The sequence below is a fragment of the Hyaena hyaena genome, unplaced genomic scaffold (assembly GCF_003009895.1).
Source record: "Hyaena hyaena isolate Hyena2069 unplaced genomic scaffold, ASM300989v1 scaffold_1364, whole genome shotgun sequence".
Taxonomy (NCBI): Eukaryota; Metazoa; Chordata; class Mammalia; order Carnivora; family Hyaenidae; genus Hyaena; species Hyaena hyaena.
The window spans coordinates 156,977-177,988 of record NW_024081998.1 but is presented as its reverse complement, the minus strand read 5'-3'; the positions used below and the strand labels follow the sequence as shown (position 1 = coordinate 177,988).

The 21,012-nt window shown below is 34.3% G+C and overlaps 1 protein-coding gene across 1 annotated transcript in view; it reads right to left on the bottom strand.

The window, feature by feature from the left end:
- Nucleotides 1-21,012, bottom strand: part of TRHDE (thyrotropin releasing hormone degrading enzyme) — a 200,187-nt gene that overhangs the window by 85,868 nt on the left and 93,307 nt on the right. Inside the window, exons 6-8 of the mRNA XM_039223530.1 lie at nucleotides 11,706-11,771; nucleotides 10,876-11,063; nucleotides 5,354-5,442 (exon numbers count right to left, since the gene is read on the bottom strand). Of these exons, the coding sequence (XP_039079461.1) occupies nucleotides 5,354-5,442; nucleotides 10,876-11,063; nucleotides 11,706-11,771 (343 nt within the window). The remainder of the gene's footprint in view (nucleotides 1-5,353; nucleotides 5,443-10,875; nucleotides 11,064-11,705; nucleotides 11,772-21,012) is intronic.

The following is a 21,012-nucleotide window of genomic DNA, read 5'->3' as shown; positions in this document are numbered from 1 at the left end:
AGGTTAATTGAATTGTCCAAGAAAACTGGAAATGGTCCATCCCAGGTCTCCTGACTTTGGTGTCCTTTTTACTACATTATATTCAATTGATACAAGATGGTATAACACTTTTACTGTAATATGATATATACTTTTCACATTTTTATATTGATTTAAAAGGAAGGACATAATATTGGAAACAAGAATTAGAACAGAAGCAGGATAGTTAGATTTCTGTTTCACTTCTCCTAGACATAAATGTTTGAACTTAGGCCACTCATAATAATCTAAGGGCTGAGTAATAGAATTTAAGGTCTCTTCCAATTCTGTGGCTCAATGGAAGAAGGAACTATTTTCCTTAATTTGAAATTTTACCCAGCTTAATCTATGCTACTTAAAAAAATTAATCTATCAGATATTTCCTTAAAATGTTAATAGTTCCCCAACTTCCTCATACTTTGTTTTTGTATTTTTCAAAACTTTAATGTGCTTATCCACAAAATTCCTATGAAGCTTTAGAATGACACCCCATTTTACAGATATAAAAATAAAAAATAATTAACAAAAGATAATGAAATTTTTAAAAACTAAACCTTATGAAGAGAGATTTCAATTAATCATGTCAGAATTCAGTGGAAGAAAATAGATTGAAATACTGATGATATTGTTTCTCTTAAGTAATCATAACTCTGTCTTCAAGAATACTAAGATTTTATAATAACACATATTTAAATTGTGATTAAATTCATGGGTTAAGAGCAAATTTGATCATTTTCACCTAAAGAGTGGTTATTTTTTTAAATAATTACAGTAGTAAACAAGTTAAAAAAATAATCAAGTTTAATACATAAATACGTAATTTAGGTTTTTACAATTCTAAAACAGTCATGGATTCCTATGATATTAATCTAATTTTTAAAGTTATCTCTTGTTCACATTTTAGATAACTGACACAATTAAACCTCATGTGATACACTTGGCTCTAAATGGGTGACAGATGAGGCCCCTGGGTGGCTCAGTCGGTTAAGCGTCCGACCTCAGCTCAGGTCATGATCTCATGGTTCGTGGGTTCAAGCCCACGCATTGTGCTCTGTGCTGACAGCTAGCTCAGAGCCTGGAGCCTGTTTCAGATTTTTTTATCTTCCTCTCTCTCTGATCCTCCCCTGCTCTCTCTCTCTCAGAAATAAATAAAACATTAAAATAAATAAATAAATAAATAAATAAATAGCTGACAGTTATTAGGAGGGCACTGGTTGTGATAAGTACTGGGTATGGGTATATAACTGATGAATCATTAAATTCTACCCCTGAAACTAATACACTATATGTTAACTAATTGCACTTAAATAAAAACTTGAAAGTACAAAAAATTTAAAACATTAAAAAATAAACTTATTGAATTCAACAACTTATAGGTAGAAGAGAGACAAATTAAAATACAAAAACAGTCCCTACACATTTTGTGTCATTTGATAAGAATAAAAAAGGCAGGCATCTATTGTTATTAAGTATGCTATTATTAAATTGATAACTAAAACCTGAAGGTTATTACTGTTCATGAACATTTTTATGCCTTTGTTATAAATGAAATCTTGGGGGAAATGATTCCCTGAAAGATTTTGTAATAGATTTTTAAATGTCTTTTTCATTCTAGTTAATTATATCTTTAAAATGTTCTTCAAATTAACTAATGGCAAGCAATGAATTTTAAAGAGATCTTTCCCAATGGCCTAATGAGGTGTGTATGGTATGTGACGAGTACCAAAATAAAAAGTATGGAAATTATATTTGAATGTTAGTAATAACAATCTAGAATTATATTTAGAATGTATTCAAAGTGGCACAAAATTTAGATTATATCAAGGCACAGAGGAGTTGGAATTTTATAGTATTCTGTTTTTATATTCTATACTTTCAGAATAAAAAGAGGAATATCAAGCTTTTCTACTCAGTTTTGGCTAGTTACAGAAAAGTCAGAAGTTAAACCAAATAAAATGGCAACCAAAGTAACAAGGGTATCAATATAAAACAAACTCGGGTATAGTAACACATAGTGCCTCTCATTGGACTTGTGTGAGAACTGAGTTAGAAAATGCTCTGTAGAACCTATAAAGAACCATGTGTGTGAACACAGAGGCAACGTGTTGAGTAACTGGCACATCAGCTAAGCAACCTTAAAATTTAAGTTTTAAATTCTTACGTATGTGTGTGTGCACACTTGTAGTTTAGAGGGAATAAGTTTAGAAAAGAACACCAAGCTCCTGAGACAATTTGGGCACGTTATTTCTCAAGCCTTAACTTCCTTATTTGTAAAATAGGGATAAAAATAACTCATTCTAAAGGCTTGTGAGTCTTATATAAACCAATGATTAAGGCAAGCACTACATCATTATACTATTTTTAATGTTTACTTGTAATTTCAGCATCAATTTCCCTTTTATGTTGAATCTTTTCTAACATTTGGCATTAAATTTATTTCCTTCTATTATATATTAACTGTCAATAAATATCCAAGGTGCTACATTTATAAATGTCTATATTCTCAGTGTTTCAACAGTAAAATTAAAAGAGATAAATCCTTTACCTGCTTTCAATAATTTAAAATTTGGTCTTAAAACTATTTTTAGGATAAAATGAACTATGCCTTAACTTGGAATCAATTAGATAATCACCTAAAGGGTTTAAAAAATTGATGTGTCAAGAGTATATGATGTTTCAAATCAAATATATACAGTAACTATTTACCAATGACTGTGACTTAGTACCTCCTGAGATCAAATCTATGTTACTGACAATGAAAAATATTAAGTCATTGACCATATTGTCATAATTAAAAGGTGGACTTTTAAGATGCATGCTGATAAGAATTGACCAAAATAGTTTCTTAATGTTTTTATGGAAAAACATTAGTATTGATATTATTATTGATACTAGTTGACTATATTTTGAAAAACAAGAGAGAGAGAAGTCATAACATATAAACGGAGACAAGAGTTAACAATCCTCCCTCCCAATTTGTACGTTGTGTCAGTTTTTATTTGTCATCAGAATAAAGGACTTTAAGACAAAACTAAATATAGTCAGAATGAGACTGAACAGGGAAAACAGAATGGTTGATTTTTCTTTTAGGTCCCGCTTGGAAGCTTCTTCCAGATTTATATATTTATAAAGTTTTCAAGGAATATTTACTTGAGATGGGCATTCCCCACAAAGGTGTGAGGATTTCTTTTCTTTTTTTTTTTTAATATAGTTTATTGTCAAGTTGGTTTCCATATAACACCCAGTGCTCATCCCAACAAGTGCTCTCCTCCATGACCATCACCCTTTTTCCCCTCTCCCCTACTCCCCATCAACTCTGTTTGTTCTCAGTATTTAAGAGTCCCTTATGGGTGTGAGCATTTCAATTGGGACAATGTTTCATCAACGAGAAGACTCCACTATGATTTAATGAAAACTGACACATCATACTCTGTAGGTTGCATACTGCAACTTTGGGGTGAGGAATGTGCCATCAGTATGAGAGTAAATGTAAATATCATCTCCCAGAGTTATGCAGTGCACACACTATGTAGTATGTGTAAAGCCATGTGTATTAATATAGGTGACATTTTAGACAAATGTATGCTTTGAAACATCATGTTGTTATTATTTCTGATTAATAATGAAAGACTGTAAGTGGAAACAACTTCTCAAATTCACATGTTGTTATTGGTCAAGAAAATCTGTGACCCTATTCTGGGTATTCTGTGTGAAACAAAGAGGATACTATGAATGACAGCATGCAAATAACTGGGGAGTTAGGGGCAACAGACCTGGGGAAAGTATTCAAGAATGATCAGACTTGCCCTGAATTCCTACACTGCCTAAAAGTGAAGTTTTGGTCTGATCTTGACATTTGATCAGTATCTCTGCACTCTTCCAATTGTCTCATCTCCATTGGACCTTCCAATGAGAAATGTTTTACTTGGTTTCTGAAAACTATTCTATCTCATGTCCCTAGCAATCCTATGAAGGGATGACTTTATTCTAACAGTTAAATCATTAGGTTAATGACTCACTGTTTTCACTCATCATTTCACAACAAATTATGTAGGTAGATAAAACAACTACATGAAAGTCTAAAAGAAGTAAAATGATAAATAATATAGTAAGTGTGAATTCAGAATCATGGTATGAATGCTAAGTCTAAGAAATGAATAGAATAGAATAAGCAATTTAAAAAGAAAAACACCAAAATTTAAAATATTTCAATTAATCACTACCATACTTATGAATTTTTTACACATGATGTATATAAATAAAATTACATATTTTCACAATATGTGATTTTGTGTTAAAATATAATAACATGAAAATTTGAATAAAAATTCAACTGGAAATATAGGCATTTATATTTCTGGTATGTAGATTAGATTTTGCTATAGAACTTTTCCTGGTATGTATGTATTTTGAGCACTTACATATCCCTTATAATAGCAAGTCTGTGGGGGCAGAAACAATGTTTACTTTGTTATTTATTTAATTATTTATACCTCACTTACTGCAAAAAAAAAAAAAAAGATTTGTGGCTCCTTATACAGTGGTTATGAAATCAATTAGCAGAACACAAAGGAGTAAGAAAAACAAAGTGTGGACATACTTGATCATTTAAATCTAAATGAAATGTTGCATAAATGATAATAATTGGCTTTTTCTTCAATTCAATAGAAAACAGAAATTAAAGAGACCTGTTTCACATCTAGCATGAAGGATTTAGATTGGATTCAAGAAATAGCTTTTTGGCAGTGAATTGAAATAGGTTACCACCTTATTGGAAGGTATTTAGAAACAGAATAGAATCTCATCTTTCTCTGCTCCTTGAGAGTTAACCCTACTTTAGAGGGTGCTTTGATGACCTACCAAGGCCCCTCCTTTCTGTCCATATAAATATCTAATTTTGGAGTATATCACTTTGCCATTCTTTAAAAAGCCAGTGTGGTAAAGACAAGATAGCAGGAAAATGGAATTGAAAATGTGGCTGGTGTTCCATTATTTGTCATACTATTCTATTGGGAGTTATTATTATAATGCAATTACATTTGGGATTATAAAATGATAGAGTTTAAGACAGCTAAAATTAGTATTACAAATACTTGGTTTTAAATTTTCTCTTTACCATCAATGACACAAAGAAATTTAATAATTATATAGGCAGGTTAAAACAAGACTATGTACAAATTATTCTATGTATTTAATTTTATAAAGGTGATTATCATTCTTCTATATTCTCTAATTCATCTTTATTCACATTTTTATAACAGCTGAAACCAGAGGTTAAGTTGCTAAACAATTATCTGAAACCAAATAGTTCCTGAGGGGAGAATATATATTTTACCTGTTTTGTTAGACACCCAAATAATTGCTTCTGAAGACACATGGCTTCTATTTCCTACCACAATAGTTAATGGAATCTGCCACAGGTAACTGAAAAATAAAATAGAAACTTTAAGAATAAAAAAGGTTATAACAAATAAACAAACAACATTAGTTGTGCATCTTCTGCTTGGTTTCTATTATGCTCTTTAGGGGAATTAAAAAAAAATTCCCCAGTTACAAAAGTCAGGAAGAAGTCAAAAAGATGAATTCACTTCTTCAAAGCCACTACACAGACTTAACCTGTGTTAAGAGTTTTTTAATTTCAACACAAAAGGGGGGTTTTCAACAAAACAATTTATCTTGCAAAAACATAATTTGCATTTTGCATTAGGAATAAAAATTAGCTAAAATCAATAAGAGCCCACTGTATATTGATTAAAATCTCTAAGCAACTCCTTTCTCTTCATTTCTATATTAAATTAATACACATTTCAGTGACTTCATGCATTTACCTTTCAACACTATCCTTATTTATTCAGATAACTATCCTAAAAAGTACTATTATTACATTTTACAAAAAGGTTAATTAATATAGCACACTCAAAGTTACTCTGCAAAGTAGGAATGAAAAAAACAAAACTAGTCAGATGTCCCTAAAATCCAGGTCAATACAAAGAACACTGTCGGGTACATTTAATGCTCTGTTTTCTGAAATGAAATTTCCGAATTGATGTGTAAAATCATCAACCAATGTGCAGGGATCAGTCATGAGTCTCAGCCATTAAGTGAAGAATTTTCTGGAATTTGACTTTTTATAGGATAAAAATTGAAGCCTATACTTGTACATGAAATAGTATCAATTTAATCTCAAGTGACTAGCCAGAGATAAGCTGGATAGTCTTTTTTTTTTTTTTAATGTTTTTTTGTTTATTTCTAGGAGAGAGAGAGACAGCATGAGCAGGGGGTGGTCAGAGAGAGAGAGGGAGTCACAGACTGAAACAGGCTCCAGGTTCTGAGCTGGCAGTCAGCACAGAGGCCGACGCGGGGCTCGAACCCACGAAACGCGAGATCATGACCTAAGTGAAAGTCGGACGCTCAACCGACTAAGCCACCCAGGCGCCCCAAGATAGTCTTAAAATAAGTTCAGTGATTACACTTTGTTTCTTTTCCTGAAATATAGCCAGATTATGTTGACCTATCATTGCATCATTAAGAACAGGGGCAGCCAACAATGTCTAGTATGTGAAAAATACTGATGATTTTATGGAAGAGATACTAAATGAGCTCCGTAATTGGGAGAGTGAACAGAGAATTGAGAAGTTTTCAGGAACTATATCCAGGGTTATATAATTTTAAAATATAATGAATATGTTGGGGAGATGGGAAGAGAGGGCATCTCCTCTCATTCTGTCATATGGAATTTGATTATTTTACCATTTCATGTTTCAATTTTACAATAAACATAATTCAGTAATAGTAAAAAAAATCTAAATAGAAGATTGGAAGAAATTCATAATTTTATACCAATTGCCATCTTTAATGTGAAGAGTTAATGTGTTTAAAATTTAAAAATTTTAAAGTATATGCTGTATTTAGTCAGAGAAACATCTTTGAATGCCAACTATATGGAGACACTATGCTGTACTACAATGGAATCTACACAGTTGGTCAGGAAATAAGCAACCTATAGTAGCCAAACATATTGTTTTCAAAGTACAAGTAAATGAACACAATGCATGTAAGCATTTTATCAAATACCTCCAACGTTGTAATTAATACTAAGAATATGGCAAATATTTAATAATGGTATTACTCTGAGGAAGACAAAGAAAATCGATATATATTTCTTCAACAGCAGATCTCTAAAAATAATGACTCTTTTTTGATTAATTGAAAGCATTAGTTAAGAGAAAATAATGCATCTGATTCCCAAAGTAAACAATGAGCTCATATTTGTGTACCTAAGATCTTAAAAAAGCCTAGAAATGGAATGCATTCCATAAATTGCTGTTGAATTGGATCAAATGGAATTAGACCAAAGTAAAATAAAAGGGGCCAAATCAGTCTGTGGGCAAGACCGAGATTAATTTTATGAACTTGACTTTTTGGTACATATCTTGCACATGGAGTGCAATTTAGTAGGGTCAACTAAATTGTGAAGCCAAATAAGTATCAGTTAAAGGGCAAGAGATATATAAAACTGAGGATGTTTGAAAATTCTCAAGGATAAATATATCTTTCTTAAGCATGATCGTGGACTGTCAATGAAATACTATTTTCCCTTAATATAAAAAAATATAATTTTGCATCTAGTTAAACTGTATTCTTTGAAATAGTGAAGCTAAAAATTATGATAAAATTTCTATGGCATGCTTCAATATTTGAATTTTAGCAAAAGTGTCTAATGTACAAAAAAAGAGATTCATATCAATACCTGCACGTTGTTTACAGTCAATGGCATGTACACATAGGAAACTTCTTAAATGGCACATAGCTATTCAGATGCAAAAGAGTTAACTCTAATATATTGGGATACAAATATTGGGGCATTTTGTAAAACTTTTGAAATAGCCTTCTATATTTTTCCTAAGAATGTTTTGCCTTCTGTGTGTCTGTGTGTATATATATGTGTATATGATTGAATATTCATATAGTGAAAATCTATACAGTGTCCCAGAAACAAAATAAAAATTACAAATTACCAAGAATATCTAAAATTTGTATTCATTTCTGAATTGCTATGTGATCAATCCTACATGTTATTTTTCATAACTTTCCAAACAACACATATTTGATCTTTTCACAAATTTCATTTCAAAAATCAAAGAAAGTGTGGCAATTATGTTGCTATACAGTTACAACTTAAAAGGGTGGAAGACACTAAACATTGTTGAGTGAAATGTGGCGTGCTTTAAAGAAAATCTTAGCCTTCAGTGGGTTATGTTTGAAAAAAGATTAGAAAAAAGAATTTGTGAAATTCATTTGTGTTCCAGGCGCCTAAGTTTTTATCTCAGCCATCTTATTTTTTGAGATGTTAAGCAGAAAAATAACAAAAACAAGAATATACACAAAATGCATTTCAACAGACCTCAAAGATATTTTTTCTTTAATAGTTCCTGGGACTATCTCTCTTCATAGTTCACATTTTTATAATAAAGCAATATTTATCCTAGTAATCATGTTAAGGTAGACAATAATAGGTACTTATTTTAGCTTGAGAGAGAAATCTTTTTTAAAAGTGGTACCAAGATTAGAGAAGCATTAATGTAGACTCCATAAACCCTTGAGAAGTTGCTGACATTGGGTCAATAGCAAAAGGATAATACAACTTTGGAGGCAAATATAATTCTCTGTAGCACAGGACTCTGAGCAGCTCCATAAGTATATGAAGGAGATATTACTTAACACTGCAATATATTAACTTCATAAAGAAAAAAAAAATTCAGAACTCCCAAAGTCCCTAAATTCAAGCAAATATTTAATTCACTTTTATATATCATCAAACTTTATGCAATTCTTAGTTATCTAAAGACCTTTCTATGCTACAATACAGTGACTACATATGACAAATAGAATTACCATTACATTAAAAGTGTTTTGGGGTATGTTGTAGTAATGTTCTAGTATCCTTTAAAAAATTCAAGACAAAGAATTCACTATACTGACTCAGAAAATATCCACAATTCATGGGGTTTCTTGTATCTTTACTGGATCAACAGCTTGCATTGTGTAAGAAAGATCTAGGTAGGCTACATACAAAAGACAGATAGAATTGGTATTGAAGTTCTGACCACAAGGCTAGGGTAAATAAAATGACCAAGACTACACAATTGAATACTAAATTTTTAACTGCAACCTCTATTATTTCAAAATAGATAGAAAATAATTTTGGAGATTAAAGGGACTCCATGTATTATCTTACTCTTAATATTTTATATGTCAAGTTCTCAGGGTTCAAAATTATCCATATGATGTTGTAACTCTAGCCAAAGCAAAGCTCTATGGATGTTACATATGCTTATACAGACTGAGAGAAAGCCTTCCTTTAAAGAGTCAGACTCATGGCTGATACATCTGATGCATGTTATAGGCTGACAGAGCATTTTTGTACAAAATTTGTTCTGTCATTTGGCGGTCCTTTATGTTTTTCTGCATCAGTGATGTTTGTGTCAGACTGATCATTCTCAAAGGCATGGCCCAAATCTCTCTAACTTTGCCACAGTCAAGTAGTTTTTATGTACTTCCTGGCAAGGCCAGGGTTGATGCCTAAGCAGGTTTAGCCTGGGGCCAGAGGCTGGAGGATCAGAAGAAGCATTTGGCAGCTGTGTGGAATCCAGGCTGAGTAAAGAAGCCGTGACAGAGTCCGGCCCTGACCCTGTGGCAGAGTAACACTGGACTGAAACAGATGGGCTGTAAGGGCAGTCCATTGAAGGCCAAAATATATACTGACCAGGAGATTTAAGACAATGCTTTCCTGAATTTCCTGAATGACATTCCAAATTTAGTCACCAGAAAACATTCATGAATTTCTCAATCATTTCTATGTATAGCCCATCTTTGAACTAACCTGCTTGGGAATGATTTCTATTCCTTTTGGAGATTAACACAAAACCAAAAACAAAAAATAATTCATGCTTCATAGAGACTAGAGACCGGTGGATGATAAAATCAGGATTCTAAGATCCCAATGTAATGGAAGACAGAATAACTAATCTAATCCAAACACTCCACTTTGTTTATTAATTTTAAACCCCACTGTCCTCTCCCCCTTCAGTCTTTTCTCAGGGTACCTTTTAAAAAATAAAATGAGCTGATTTAAGTTCTATTATCTTTCCTTGGCACAAAGCAGTTTTTAATAAGGCACAAAGCAGTAAGGAAATACAAAGTGGTAAAGAAAGCAGCACTGTGTGCTGGTTTCAGTAATTAAATAAGAATTTCAAAAGAAAGTTTAACAACAAATAAAAATTCTATTATGTTGTGTGCTTACTGGTTTTAAACACTGAAAATGAGGGAAGAGAACATATTTTGATGCTAAGTAGCATTGATACTTAGACCACTTAAAAATGAATCTAGTTTGAGTTCCTTCACCTCAGACACTAGTTAGTCTGGTTGTGGTTTTTAGTTTGTTTTAATTAGTCTTTCTGGATAGTTAGTTTCTATTACCATCTATTTTAGAAATCTCAATTTGCTCAATTCCATTTAATTGACTTCAATGCATCTTAACTTCCCTGACTTTTAGTCAACGAACATGTACAGGGAAAAGTAAGAAATCACATATTTTTCTAAATCACCATAATAATTTAAACTCTGTCTTCTTAAGCAAAATAACTTTGGTATGGTGTCACTTTGATGGTTAAAATATCTGGAAATGAGAGTAAAAGAGGAATCAAAATGAAAACACCATATGTAAATAAAGAAATGAAAACTATATTTCACTTACATTTTATAATTGTGTTAGGCAATCCTTTATAAAATGTTAAGAATGCAAAGTGAAAAATATGAATAAAAGCAATTGTTTTTTCATGTAAAGGATTGTTGTACCTGTTATTTTGAAGTTCAAGTGCTTTAGATTTAGCGCTGATGTCATAAATAAAATGTTGCTGGGTAATTATTATTCTGTTTTCTGCTGTTGTATTTCCCAAGATGGTGATAACAGGATAACCCATCTGGAGTGTCCACTGGTCCATTACTTCTTGTATATTTACATATTTTCCATTCCTTTTTAAAGCCTTTATAACCAAAATTGTATAAATTAGTTTTATAAACATGAATTATAAACATAATTAACATTAAGCCATTTTTATTTTTACCTTTATGATTTACTTAAGTTTGAAAACATGTAAAATCAGTGAAGCTAATATAATGTGTTATTAAAATTAATCTTCTTGCCTTAAGTTAAGCTTCATGCATACAGATAGAAATGAAAGCTTTATTAACATTAGTTTTTACTTAATGGAAAATAAAACATAGTTTATTGTTAAAACAAGTACTTGCAGCATCATTAAGTATCTCCAATATGTCTAGTATCAAACTTAAATATTTGTTATTTACTTATAGAAAAAAACTACTTTAACATCAATATTTCTCTCAAACACGAGTGCCTGACACCATATTAATGTTATGTTTCAGAAATACTGTCTTGCTTGAAAGTAGGCAAGGTACTTTTTATTACCATTTATAGTTTAAGTAATTTTAAACTCCGTTATTTTTATAATATAATATATCAAAATTAAAACAATTAAGCAATATGAGGAAAAGGGAAATATAAAAGTAAAAACAATTGTCAGTTCCAATAAAAGTTATGAATGGTTTATAAACTCAATTCAAATATTCAAGAAGAGATTTTAATATTTGAGCTTCCTATACTTTACCTCTGATAGTGTATTCCAGAGATCATTTCTGGCTGCATTGCCATACTTATGAATGGTTAAATAATCCTACAAAGAATATAAAATTGTAATTACAATTCAAAGGCTAAGCAGTTTCCAGTAAACACACTTATTTCTCAATTCAATTAACCATTTCTATTTGTTAGAATTACATTAGTACAAAGACAAGGAGAAATGCATGGGGAACAAAGAATCTCATTTTAAAATATCCCAAAGAGATTTAACTATAACATATCTCTTTATTAAGTCACCAAGCAATACTGCCACCTTAAAAATTATCTTCATAGCCATAATCCCTTCTTATGGATTCCCGGGGTTGAAGACCTTCCTCTGATTTAACAAATCAACCTCAGGCAATTTTAAAGAAACTACCTCTGCAGTGAAATATTTAGAAGACACTTCCCCATCAGGCCTTCCTGTTGAAATGCTGGCGGGTGGGGGGGCAGGGAAGAACTGTCTTATGGAAAAGAAAAAAGAGCAACAGAAACCTGACTGATACACGCTGATGTGAGGATGAATTGCTTTGCCAAAAGAGTGATGACTGTCTCCCAAACCTATCCAACTCCCTAGTCTCTCTGCAAAGGGCAGGCTGTCTCATACAAAAAAAAGATACACACTTATTTCCATGAGTTTGAATATATATTAATATTTAATAAGAAATAGTCAATCCTACACTTAATATTTTTGAGCATAGAGCTTCCCATTTCCCTGTTTCCATCATTAGTAGTTCAATCTACACACTTTCTATCTACTTCATGCCTATTTCCTTCTATGAAGCATGGTTTATGTCACTGTGAATATGTTTTTTAGTTATGGCTAATTGGCGTTATTCATTTCCTGAATCCAAAGCTAAAAAACTGAATAGAAAATAGTATTTTATATTAAAAAACAGAGAGTCCTGTCCATTAGAAATTCCATCATCTCTACAACATGTAGGCAGTAGACAAAATCCTAATTTACATCACAGTACTGAAAATGAAAAAAAAACTTGCTGACTCTTTTCAGTACTTTACATAGAGTGGAATACTTTGGGGATAATTAAACTTGGGGAAGAAATTTTTCTGAAATACAAATTGTAGCACCTGTGACAGATTCAGCTTTGTTGGCAACTTGCAGCACAGCAAATGGCAACTCCCACTTAATCAGACTCTAAAGACGCAGTGCCCAACACGAACGTAGCAACCACAATCCAGCACTGCCATCAGGTGTTATGAATAACTTTATGGAAAAAAATGCAACCCTGAGTAACCAATCTGAATTCCCCTTTTGCTTTGAATATGCCATACGAATCATTTTCCATTAGAAGTCAGGGACCAGGATTTAGATAAATTATTTGAGATTTAACTGTCAGAACTATCTCTTATGCTTTTTCAGCAGTTACATGAATAAATTTGGGAACAATGGGAATTATGAAGCTTAAATTTGAGTTTTATCTTAGTGATGCAATAATAAAATGTATCAAAATAGAATTATTTATTTCTTGGATTCAGTTTATGGAGTGCTGGTAGGATAATCCCAAAGAGGAAACAAAGGAATTACGCCATGGACCTTGAAAGGTCCAATACATAACTACAAGATTCTCTTCACAGACACACCAACTATTCATGTTACGAGTTGACCTTGGCTCAATAGCAATCATCAACTCAAGTTCTTGGTTCCCTCCCCAATTCAGAATAAAGCTCAAATTTACATTTCAAGCAGGCTGAAATGGCAATTATCCAGCCTTCTGGAAGCAGCTCTGACTTGCTTGCCTCAGAATTCAGGGCAGAAAGTGTCTTCCTGGACTCTCACCAGTCCCAATCTTCAGGTGTTCCTGGAATTCTAAATACGACAACTCTTTTTTTCCAAATAAAACAAAACAGAAAACCCCAAGTGTTTTCCTTAGTTATTGCAGCCTTCCTCTTGCATATTTGTATTTTAAATTAAGGAAAATTTGGAAATTAAGGAAAATAGTCATATTTTAAATTAAGGAAATCTTGTTTTGCCCTTGTCAAATTACAAAGACAGTTACAGAACCATAAATGTGTAGTTTTTTTTATGATCAATCATTTATTTATTAATTCATTCCACAAAATGTAAGGTGTACTTCTCATGTGCTGGTGGCTTTCATGTGCTGGGGGAACAGTGGCGGAGAAAAGGTTACTGAGAACAACGGCAGATACTGAGATGTGATTTGGGGAAGACGGTTTCTGTGACTGAAACTGTAGGAATCTTGGTACAAAACTATCTGACAAGATGAATTCAAACATTTGTTATGCAATTAAATAAGAAAATCTTAAGTTCCTTCCAAATCTACAAGTGGATGGATATGGAGATGGCTGGAGTTACAAATATGAAATGGAAATTGATTTTTATAGTTATGTGTATGAAAGTCAATCAGCAGTAGACTTGACATAATGATATAAAGTAGGAAAGGGTTTTAATATTAACTGTAAAAAGAATCAAGGGTTCTCAGAAATAGTAGAGTTGTTGAGAAGAACAAAGATAACCACCAGAATATTCTTAACAGACAAAACTGATTAAAAGTCAAAAGCCCATTTAGCAAAAGTATATACTGTTACATAAAATGCAAGAATGGAAGTCTGACTATCTTTGTTCAAGTCCACACCCCAACACTCTCTAGTGATTTGGCAAGTTGCTTAACGTCTCTCCGTGCCTATCTTCACACCTACAAAATGGGGATAATAAAAGTACTTGTTTCATAGGATTATTCTAGGAAAAAATGTTTTAATATCTGTACAGAATTAGAAAAGAGTGCCTAGTATACAGTAAGTATTCAGTAGACATAAGCTACCATAATCTTTGTAATCATTTCAGCCTACTGGTTGGAAACAGAGTAACTGAAGGGAAAATATCACTGATAGTAATAACCAAAGAATAGAGCAAATGAAAACAATAATATTTGCCTCCTTTTTATAGTGCTGTGTGGGTTGCTTTACATTTTAGCTCATTCAATCCCATGACATTTATGGGGTAGATATTATTATCATCATCATCTAATAAATCAGAACAGTGTAACTCAGAGACCCCAGCCCATGACTGAACCCCATACCTGCATACACAACTGCTGACCCAAATCCAATATCTGCTAGATGTCGCACAGACAACTAAGAGCTGCTCAAAGCTGAAATCACTGTCCTCCTCTGTATCAGCTCCTTTTGACAGCCCTTCTCCAGTGACAACCCTTCCATCCACCTCAACCAAGGAGTTTTCTTGGATGCCTCTCTCTCCCTTTCTACTACATTCAAGTAATGATCCACCTTCCAACTATTTCCTCAAGGTTCCCCTTTCCTTCATCCTATTTGATAGGCTCTCTGGATGACTAGCCCTGCCCCTGTTCCTGCTCTGTCCCCTTCACATCGCATCTCTGCAGGCAGCGGAATAGTTTCCATCAAATGCACACATGGATCCCTGCTACATTCAGAATACAGTTCAAACACCCTAATGGGACTTAAAATGCCCCTCATGGTCTGGTCCTTCTGTACTTCTCCAATCTCACTTGTTACTTTGTTGCTCCCTGCCTCAACTTAGCCACTTCCTACTTTCTGCAAATGCCTGTTCATACTCTTTTCCTTTTCTAGTTCGCTGCACAAGCCCTTTGCTACGTATGCTTTTCTCTTTTGCCTACTTCAAGTCAGTTCAGTCTCCAGGACTCAGGCTTGATCTATTTTTCCCAGGAATCCTTTCTTGCCCATTCCCATCCCTTCCTAATTCTGAGTTAAGTACCCCTCTTATATTCCCACTCATATCATAAAAGAGCATCTATCAGACTGTGTTCTAATTGCTTGTTCATTAGTTTGACTGCTCATGTACTCTGTAAATAAATTCCATGAGAGTAAGGCCCCTGTTACTCCTGGTGACCACTGCTTAGCCAGTATCTACACACCTAGCTGGGGACATAGCAAATGCTGAATCTATGTGTGTGATTCCTGACTTTCCTTATTCAATATGGCTTCCTGTGAACAATTGACAGTGCTGTAAAGAGACATGTCTTATATCCATCAGGTTCCTCCAAAATGTCATATTTAAACACTAACATAGAACATAAGTTATTATTTCAGTGCATATTTGTCAGATATATAACTCTCAGTGATAGATGCAATTGTATATGATGCCATCAAAAGACTGAACTATTGGGTCTGAGACCATTTTTATTTTACTTTCTTTGTTAACAAGTGACATGATCCACAATCTGTCATGCACAAAAGCCAATGGGACTAATAAGTAAACAAGGAGAAAAGTAAAAGGTGAGCTGAGGAAGGAAAGCACAATTATCTTTTAATATGTTTACATGGAATAATTACGCTCTCCTAGTAATGAGCCTTTTAGCACATTAAAATAGAGGACAAACTGCACAAAGGATTTATTCCTCAGGACACAGGGCACTTTATTAAAAACCAGATATATGGACCGGATGATATATGCTTAGCTGCAAATTACAAAAAATCCACCCTAGAATGACCTTTTTAATAAGATTTAGTCTTTCCTATTATAAAAAGGTAAGACAGCTACAACTCTTTTCCTCCAGAAGTTGTTTGTTCCCGACTTTACTTGTGTTTTACCTTCATCCTCAGTTTTGTGGCTAGATTGTACAAGTAATCCCAACCACCACATTCAGACATGACATTGCACAGAGGAAACAGAATTTCTTCCTGAGCATCTCTTTTTAAGGATCAGGAAAACTTCTTGGGGTGCCTGAGTGGCTCAGTCACTTAAACATCCTACTCAATTTCAGCTCTGGTCATGATCTCACGGTTTGTGAGTTTGAGCCCCGCATCAAATCCCTGCTTGGGATCTCTCTGCCTCTCACTCTGCCTCTCCTAAGCACGCGCTCTCTCTCTCTTTCTTAAAATAAATAAAACTTTAAACAATAAAATAAATAAAATAATAATGAAAACTTCCTCTCAGTTCCTGCATCAAGCTCTCCGTGATTCCCATTTATCAGAATCACATCATGTGCTCTAGTGGAAATGTGTTAATGAGGCTTTAGGGGGTATTGCTTTGGGACTGAACAAGGCAGGACCCAGTCCCGTGTTTTCTCCAATGAGATAAGAGAGGCAAGTCTGGGCCTCAGTGACACTGGGAAGTAGGAGCCCTTGTACTTGTAAGACTAGTCTGGGAAATGCCAAGTAAATTCAGGCATCGATTTTTCTGCCTGTGTGACAAGAGGGTTGAAGCACGAGTTTGAAATATTGTTCCTTTCTATTAAGAATAATTGTGCCTCAAAAATTTGTAGTGGGCATTTGTCATTCTTTTGGCTTTCCAGCATTTAAACACCATGTTTATATAGGGGCAATAAGTCACCATGGAATCCTGCAGGAAGGTGAGGCCTCCACCTTCCACTTGCAGAGGAAGGGACAAAATAGTAAATGTTCCCTTCTCCACTCTCCCTGGCAGCTATAGCATACACGTGTGCCCTGGGCCCAGGCGGGTAGATGCTTTATCCCGGGACTGTGAATCCTGCTGGACCAATGCAAAGAAGCAGGAACAGTTGAAAGATTATCCCCTGGGAGGGTGACACTGAGGGTCCAGAGGCAGCCACGCTGATGGTAGCAGCTGAACCAGCCACTCCCCTGGCAGGACCTGGGTGAGGTTTCTTAATTTCTGAGTCTCCTTTTAGTTCCTACCACACATTTTGTAACCCTGATTCTCCAGCCTTCCTGATGATTCCAAGGGCGACCCCACACCCTTCCAATAAATTCCTTTTTGCCTAATTTAACCAGAGTTTGTCTCTGTTGCTTGAAACCCCAAACCCTGACTGATCCAATACTAATGGGGGATATCATCAAAACAAATCCAAATATCTTAATTTTCCTGGCAACCTCGGAAAGAAAAGTAGAAACTCTCTTATACAACTTATGCAACATGAAAAGCAAAGAACACCTGGTTTTACTGAATACATCTTCTAAGCTTTCAGTGTGTTATAAACAGTAGGTATGAGGGGAAGGAGGTAGATACTGAGGTTAAAAAAGAAAAAAGTATACAAGTTCTACAGACAAAAGAGCACAAGCGTATCAACAAGAAAAAATAAAACTAAGCTAAACCATTGTCTTAAACAAAACTTCTAGAGTTGGAGCTTTTAGCCCAGGAACCTAAACCTCAAAAATTAAATATTTTTAAGTCTGTGCATTATTAGAGTAGGGTGATTTTAAAGGGAGCCAGTGCAATAAGAAAGCAGATTAGGGGCGCCTGGGTGTCTCAGTCAGTTAAATGTCTGACTTCAGCTCAGGTCATGATGTCCCATGAAATCAAGTGAGTTCAAGCCCCATGTCGGTTTCTATGCTGACAGCTCAGAGCCTGGAGCTTGCTTCAGATTCTGTCTCCCTCTGTCTCTGCCCCTCCTCCAATTATGCTTTCTCTCTCTTAAAAATAAATAAACATTAAAAAGAAATAAAGAGAGAGGGGAAGGAAGGAAAGCAGATTACAAGCTGCCAGATAGTAGCAATGTCATACAAGGTTCGGATAAAACACATTTGAAGCCTGGACCACGCACTTCAGAGGAGATTTTACATTCCCTGACCTTGAGAAACAGTAGCAAGGACACCAAACCAGGGACAGATGACCAACTAACAGACAAGAAAGCTAGACTACAGATCAAAACACTTTTGGTTCATATCTGAAAACTGGCTGGAGATTATGATATTAAGTAAAAATGAGTAGCAAAGCACTAGAAAAGCATTATATGCAAAATAAAAGAATGTTTACATTTTATTCTAGTAGATACGAACCAAGGATGAAAAAGAAATGAATAATTATTAAACTTTATTATTAAATTATAACAAGTTTCTAATAAGGAAACCCAGGAAAAGAGGAACCACTACCAAACTTTACAAGGTACAAAGTGTTGCCACCGGAAACAGAAGGTAACAAGAAGTATTTAGGAAAGAAAGTTACTTGAATAGGTAGAACAAAATAGTTGAAAATCAATTATGTTACTTTTTACATGCCATTTTTATTTTGATTTTTTTAAATATGTGTTTCACTGAGATTTACTTTTTCAAAGTTGCTTACTTAGATTTAGGAGTATTCAGATATTTCTCTAGGAACAAAAAGGCATTTTACATTAGTTTTAATGTGTATTATTTTGTAATACCTAAAATATATAATTTTGTAAAAACGGTATACTTTCTTAAAGAGTTGCCTAATGTGTATAATTTTGTAAAAGCAGCATACTTTCTTAAAGAGTTGTAAACTATACCAGAAAATCAGAAAATTTTAAATCAGAACAACTCGCTAGCACATAAAAAATTTGTTTGTCTTAAATTATAGACAATGGCATAGTCTCACCTCAGTTTTGTTTTCATAGATCTCTTATTTAGTAATTACATATCATGTCATCAATGCCTCAACACACAAGAACATCACCAGAGGTGTAATATTGCCATTGCTGAATTTGTACATTTCAGAACAAGCTGACAGGGTCCCACACCTGTCAGTGAAATAATGTGAATGTAAGTCTATAGGGGTATGCTGGGGTACTAAAAAATATCCCCACCTCTCACTTCTGCTGCTAGCTTGAAATATTACTGAGACATAAAATGAATCTATTGGTAAAACTGAAGTTTGTGAATTGCTTTTCCTGAGTGCCCTGGTAAAGGACTTTGACCACAACAAGCTCACAAAATAGATAAATTATATTCTGACTGGTAAAAATACACTGCCTTTTGTAAATCAAGATGCCCATAGACTATAGGGCTCATATATGGAGTTCCTCACTTCCACTCCTTTCCTCATTCAGACCTAGTGCTGGTGGCTAGTTGAGAAAATAATGCAATTCAATTGATAAAGAAGTGTGTATATATTTAGAAAACAAAATAGGAATTCAGGCTGATCCTTGTCAGCCATGTGATCTTGAGTAAGGTATCTATTTTCTCTAAACTTTAATTTCTTCACCTGGAAAAGGTAGATAATATAATACTTGCTTGAGAAGACTGTGCACGGAAAATGACATAAAACAAGTAAAGCACTGAGAAAAAATGCCTGCCACATAAGGACCCAAGAAATGTTAGTTGTTTTTTTCTTCACATTTTTTTTTTAAATATTTATTTTTGAGGCAGAGAGAAACAGAGTGTGAGTGGGGAGAGGCAGAGAGAGTGAGACACAGAATCTGAGGCAGGCTCCAGGCTCTGAGCTGTCAGCACAAAGCCCAGATGTGAGGCTCAAACCCACGAACTGTGAGATCATGACCTGAGCCCAAGTCAGACACTTAACCAACTAAGCCACATAGGTAATCCAAGAAATGTTAGTTATTTTAAGACCAAGTTCAAGGGGAAACAAACAAACAAACAAACCCAAGAGTCAACATTTTCAACCTTACCTCCAGGAGAAGTCAAAATATCCTAGAGGCTCAAGGGAGGGAAATTATATGGACAACCTACAAGGAAGATAGTGCTTAAAGGGATTTTTTAAGTTCATATATTTATTTTGAGAAAGACAGAGAAAGTGTGAGCAAGGAAGGGGAAGAGAGAGACAGAGTGAGAGAGAGGGAATCTCAAGCAGGCTCCACACCACCAGTGCACAGCCCGATGCAGGGTTCAAACCCACAAAACCATGAGGTCATGGCCCGAGACAAAATAAAATGTCAGATGCTTAACCAGATGAGCCATCCAACCTTCCTGAGGGTTTTTTTTTTTTTTTAATTTTTAAAAAGTAAAAATTCAAGAAAAAAATTGAGGGCACAGCTTTTTTGGTTTGAGGAAAGCTTAGAAATCTTTCCCCTCCTAGGTCTGGAAAAAGAAAGAGACTTGGGAGGCTTCTGAGGTGTGCAGTCTGGTGCCCTATTTTTCACCAAGCTCTGCTCAGGTGACAAGCCACTGATTGCTTGTGACCTGGGGTAGCTCATGAAATAGGGGCACTCATTAGTGCCCTCAGCACAAAAGGGCCATACCTAAGTTAGCACTAAAACAGCAAAAACACTCACATTTAGGTGACCACAAAGACAAGGCTTGGACAAGATATATACCAAACATTCAAGCAACATGTGCTATCTCCCTTCTTTCCCATTTACTAATCAACCCACTTCCATGAAACCAGTCTGACTGTGTATCAGTGTGAATGAGAACAAGGGGCTTTTCATCATATGCTCTGGACTCTAGAAGTTCCTGGAATAACCTCATATTAGTGGTCATGACATCAGGAGAATTCAATAAGGACAGATTAAATTTCCCATAGGCTCCAAAGCATGGGGATTTCTTTTATTCAGTGTTAAGATCATATATCAGATCCTGTTTTTGTTTCCCCAATTATCCAGCTTATATTTCATAGCTCATCTTAATCATTCATAGCAAAT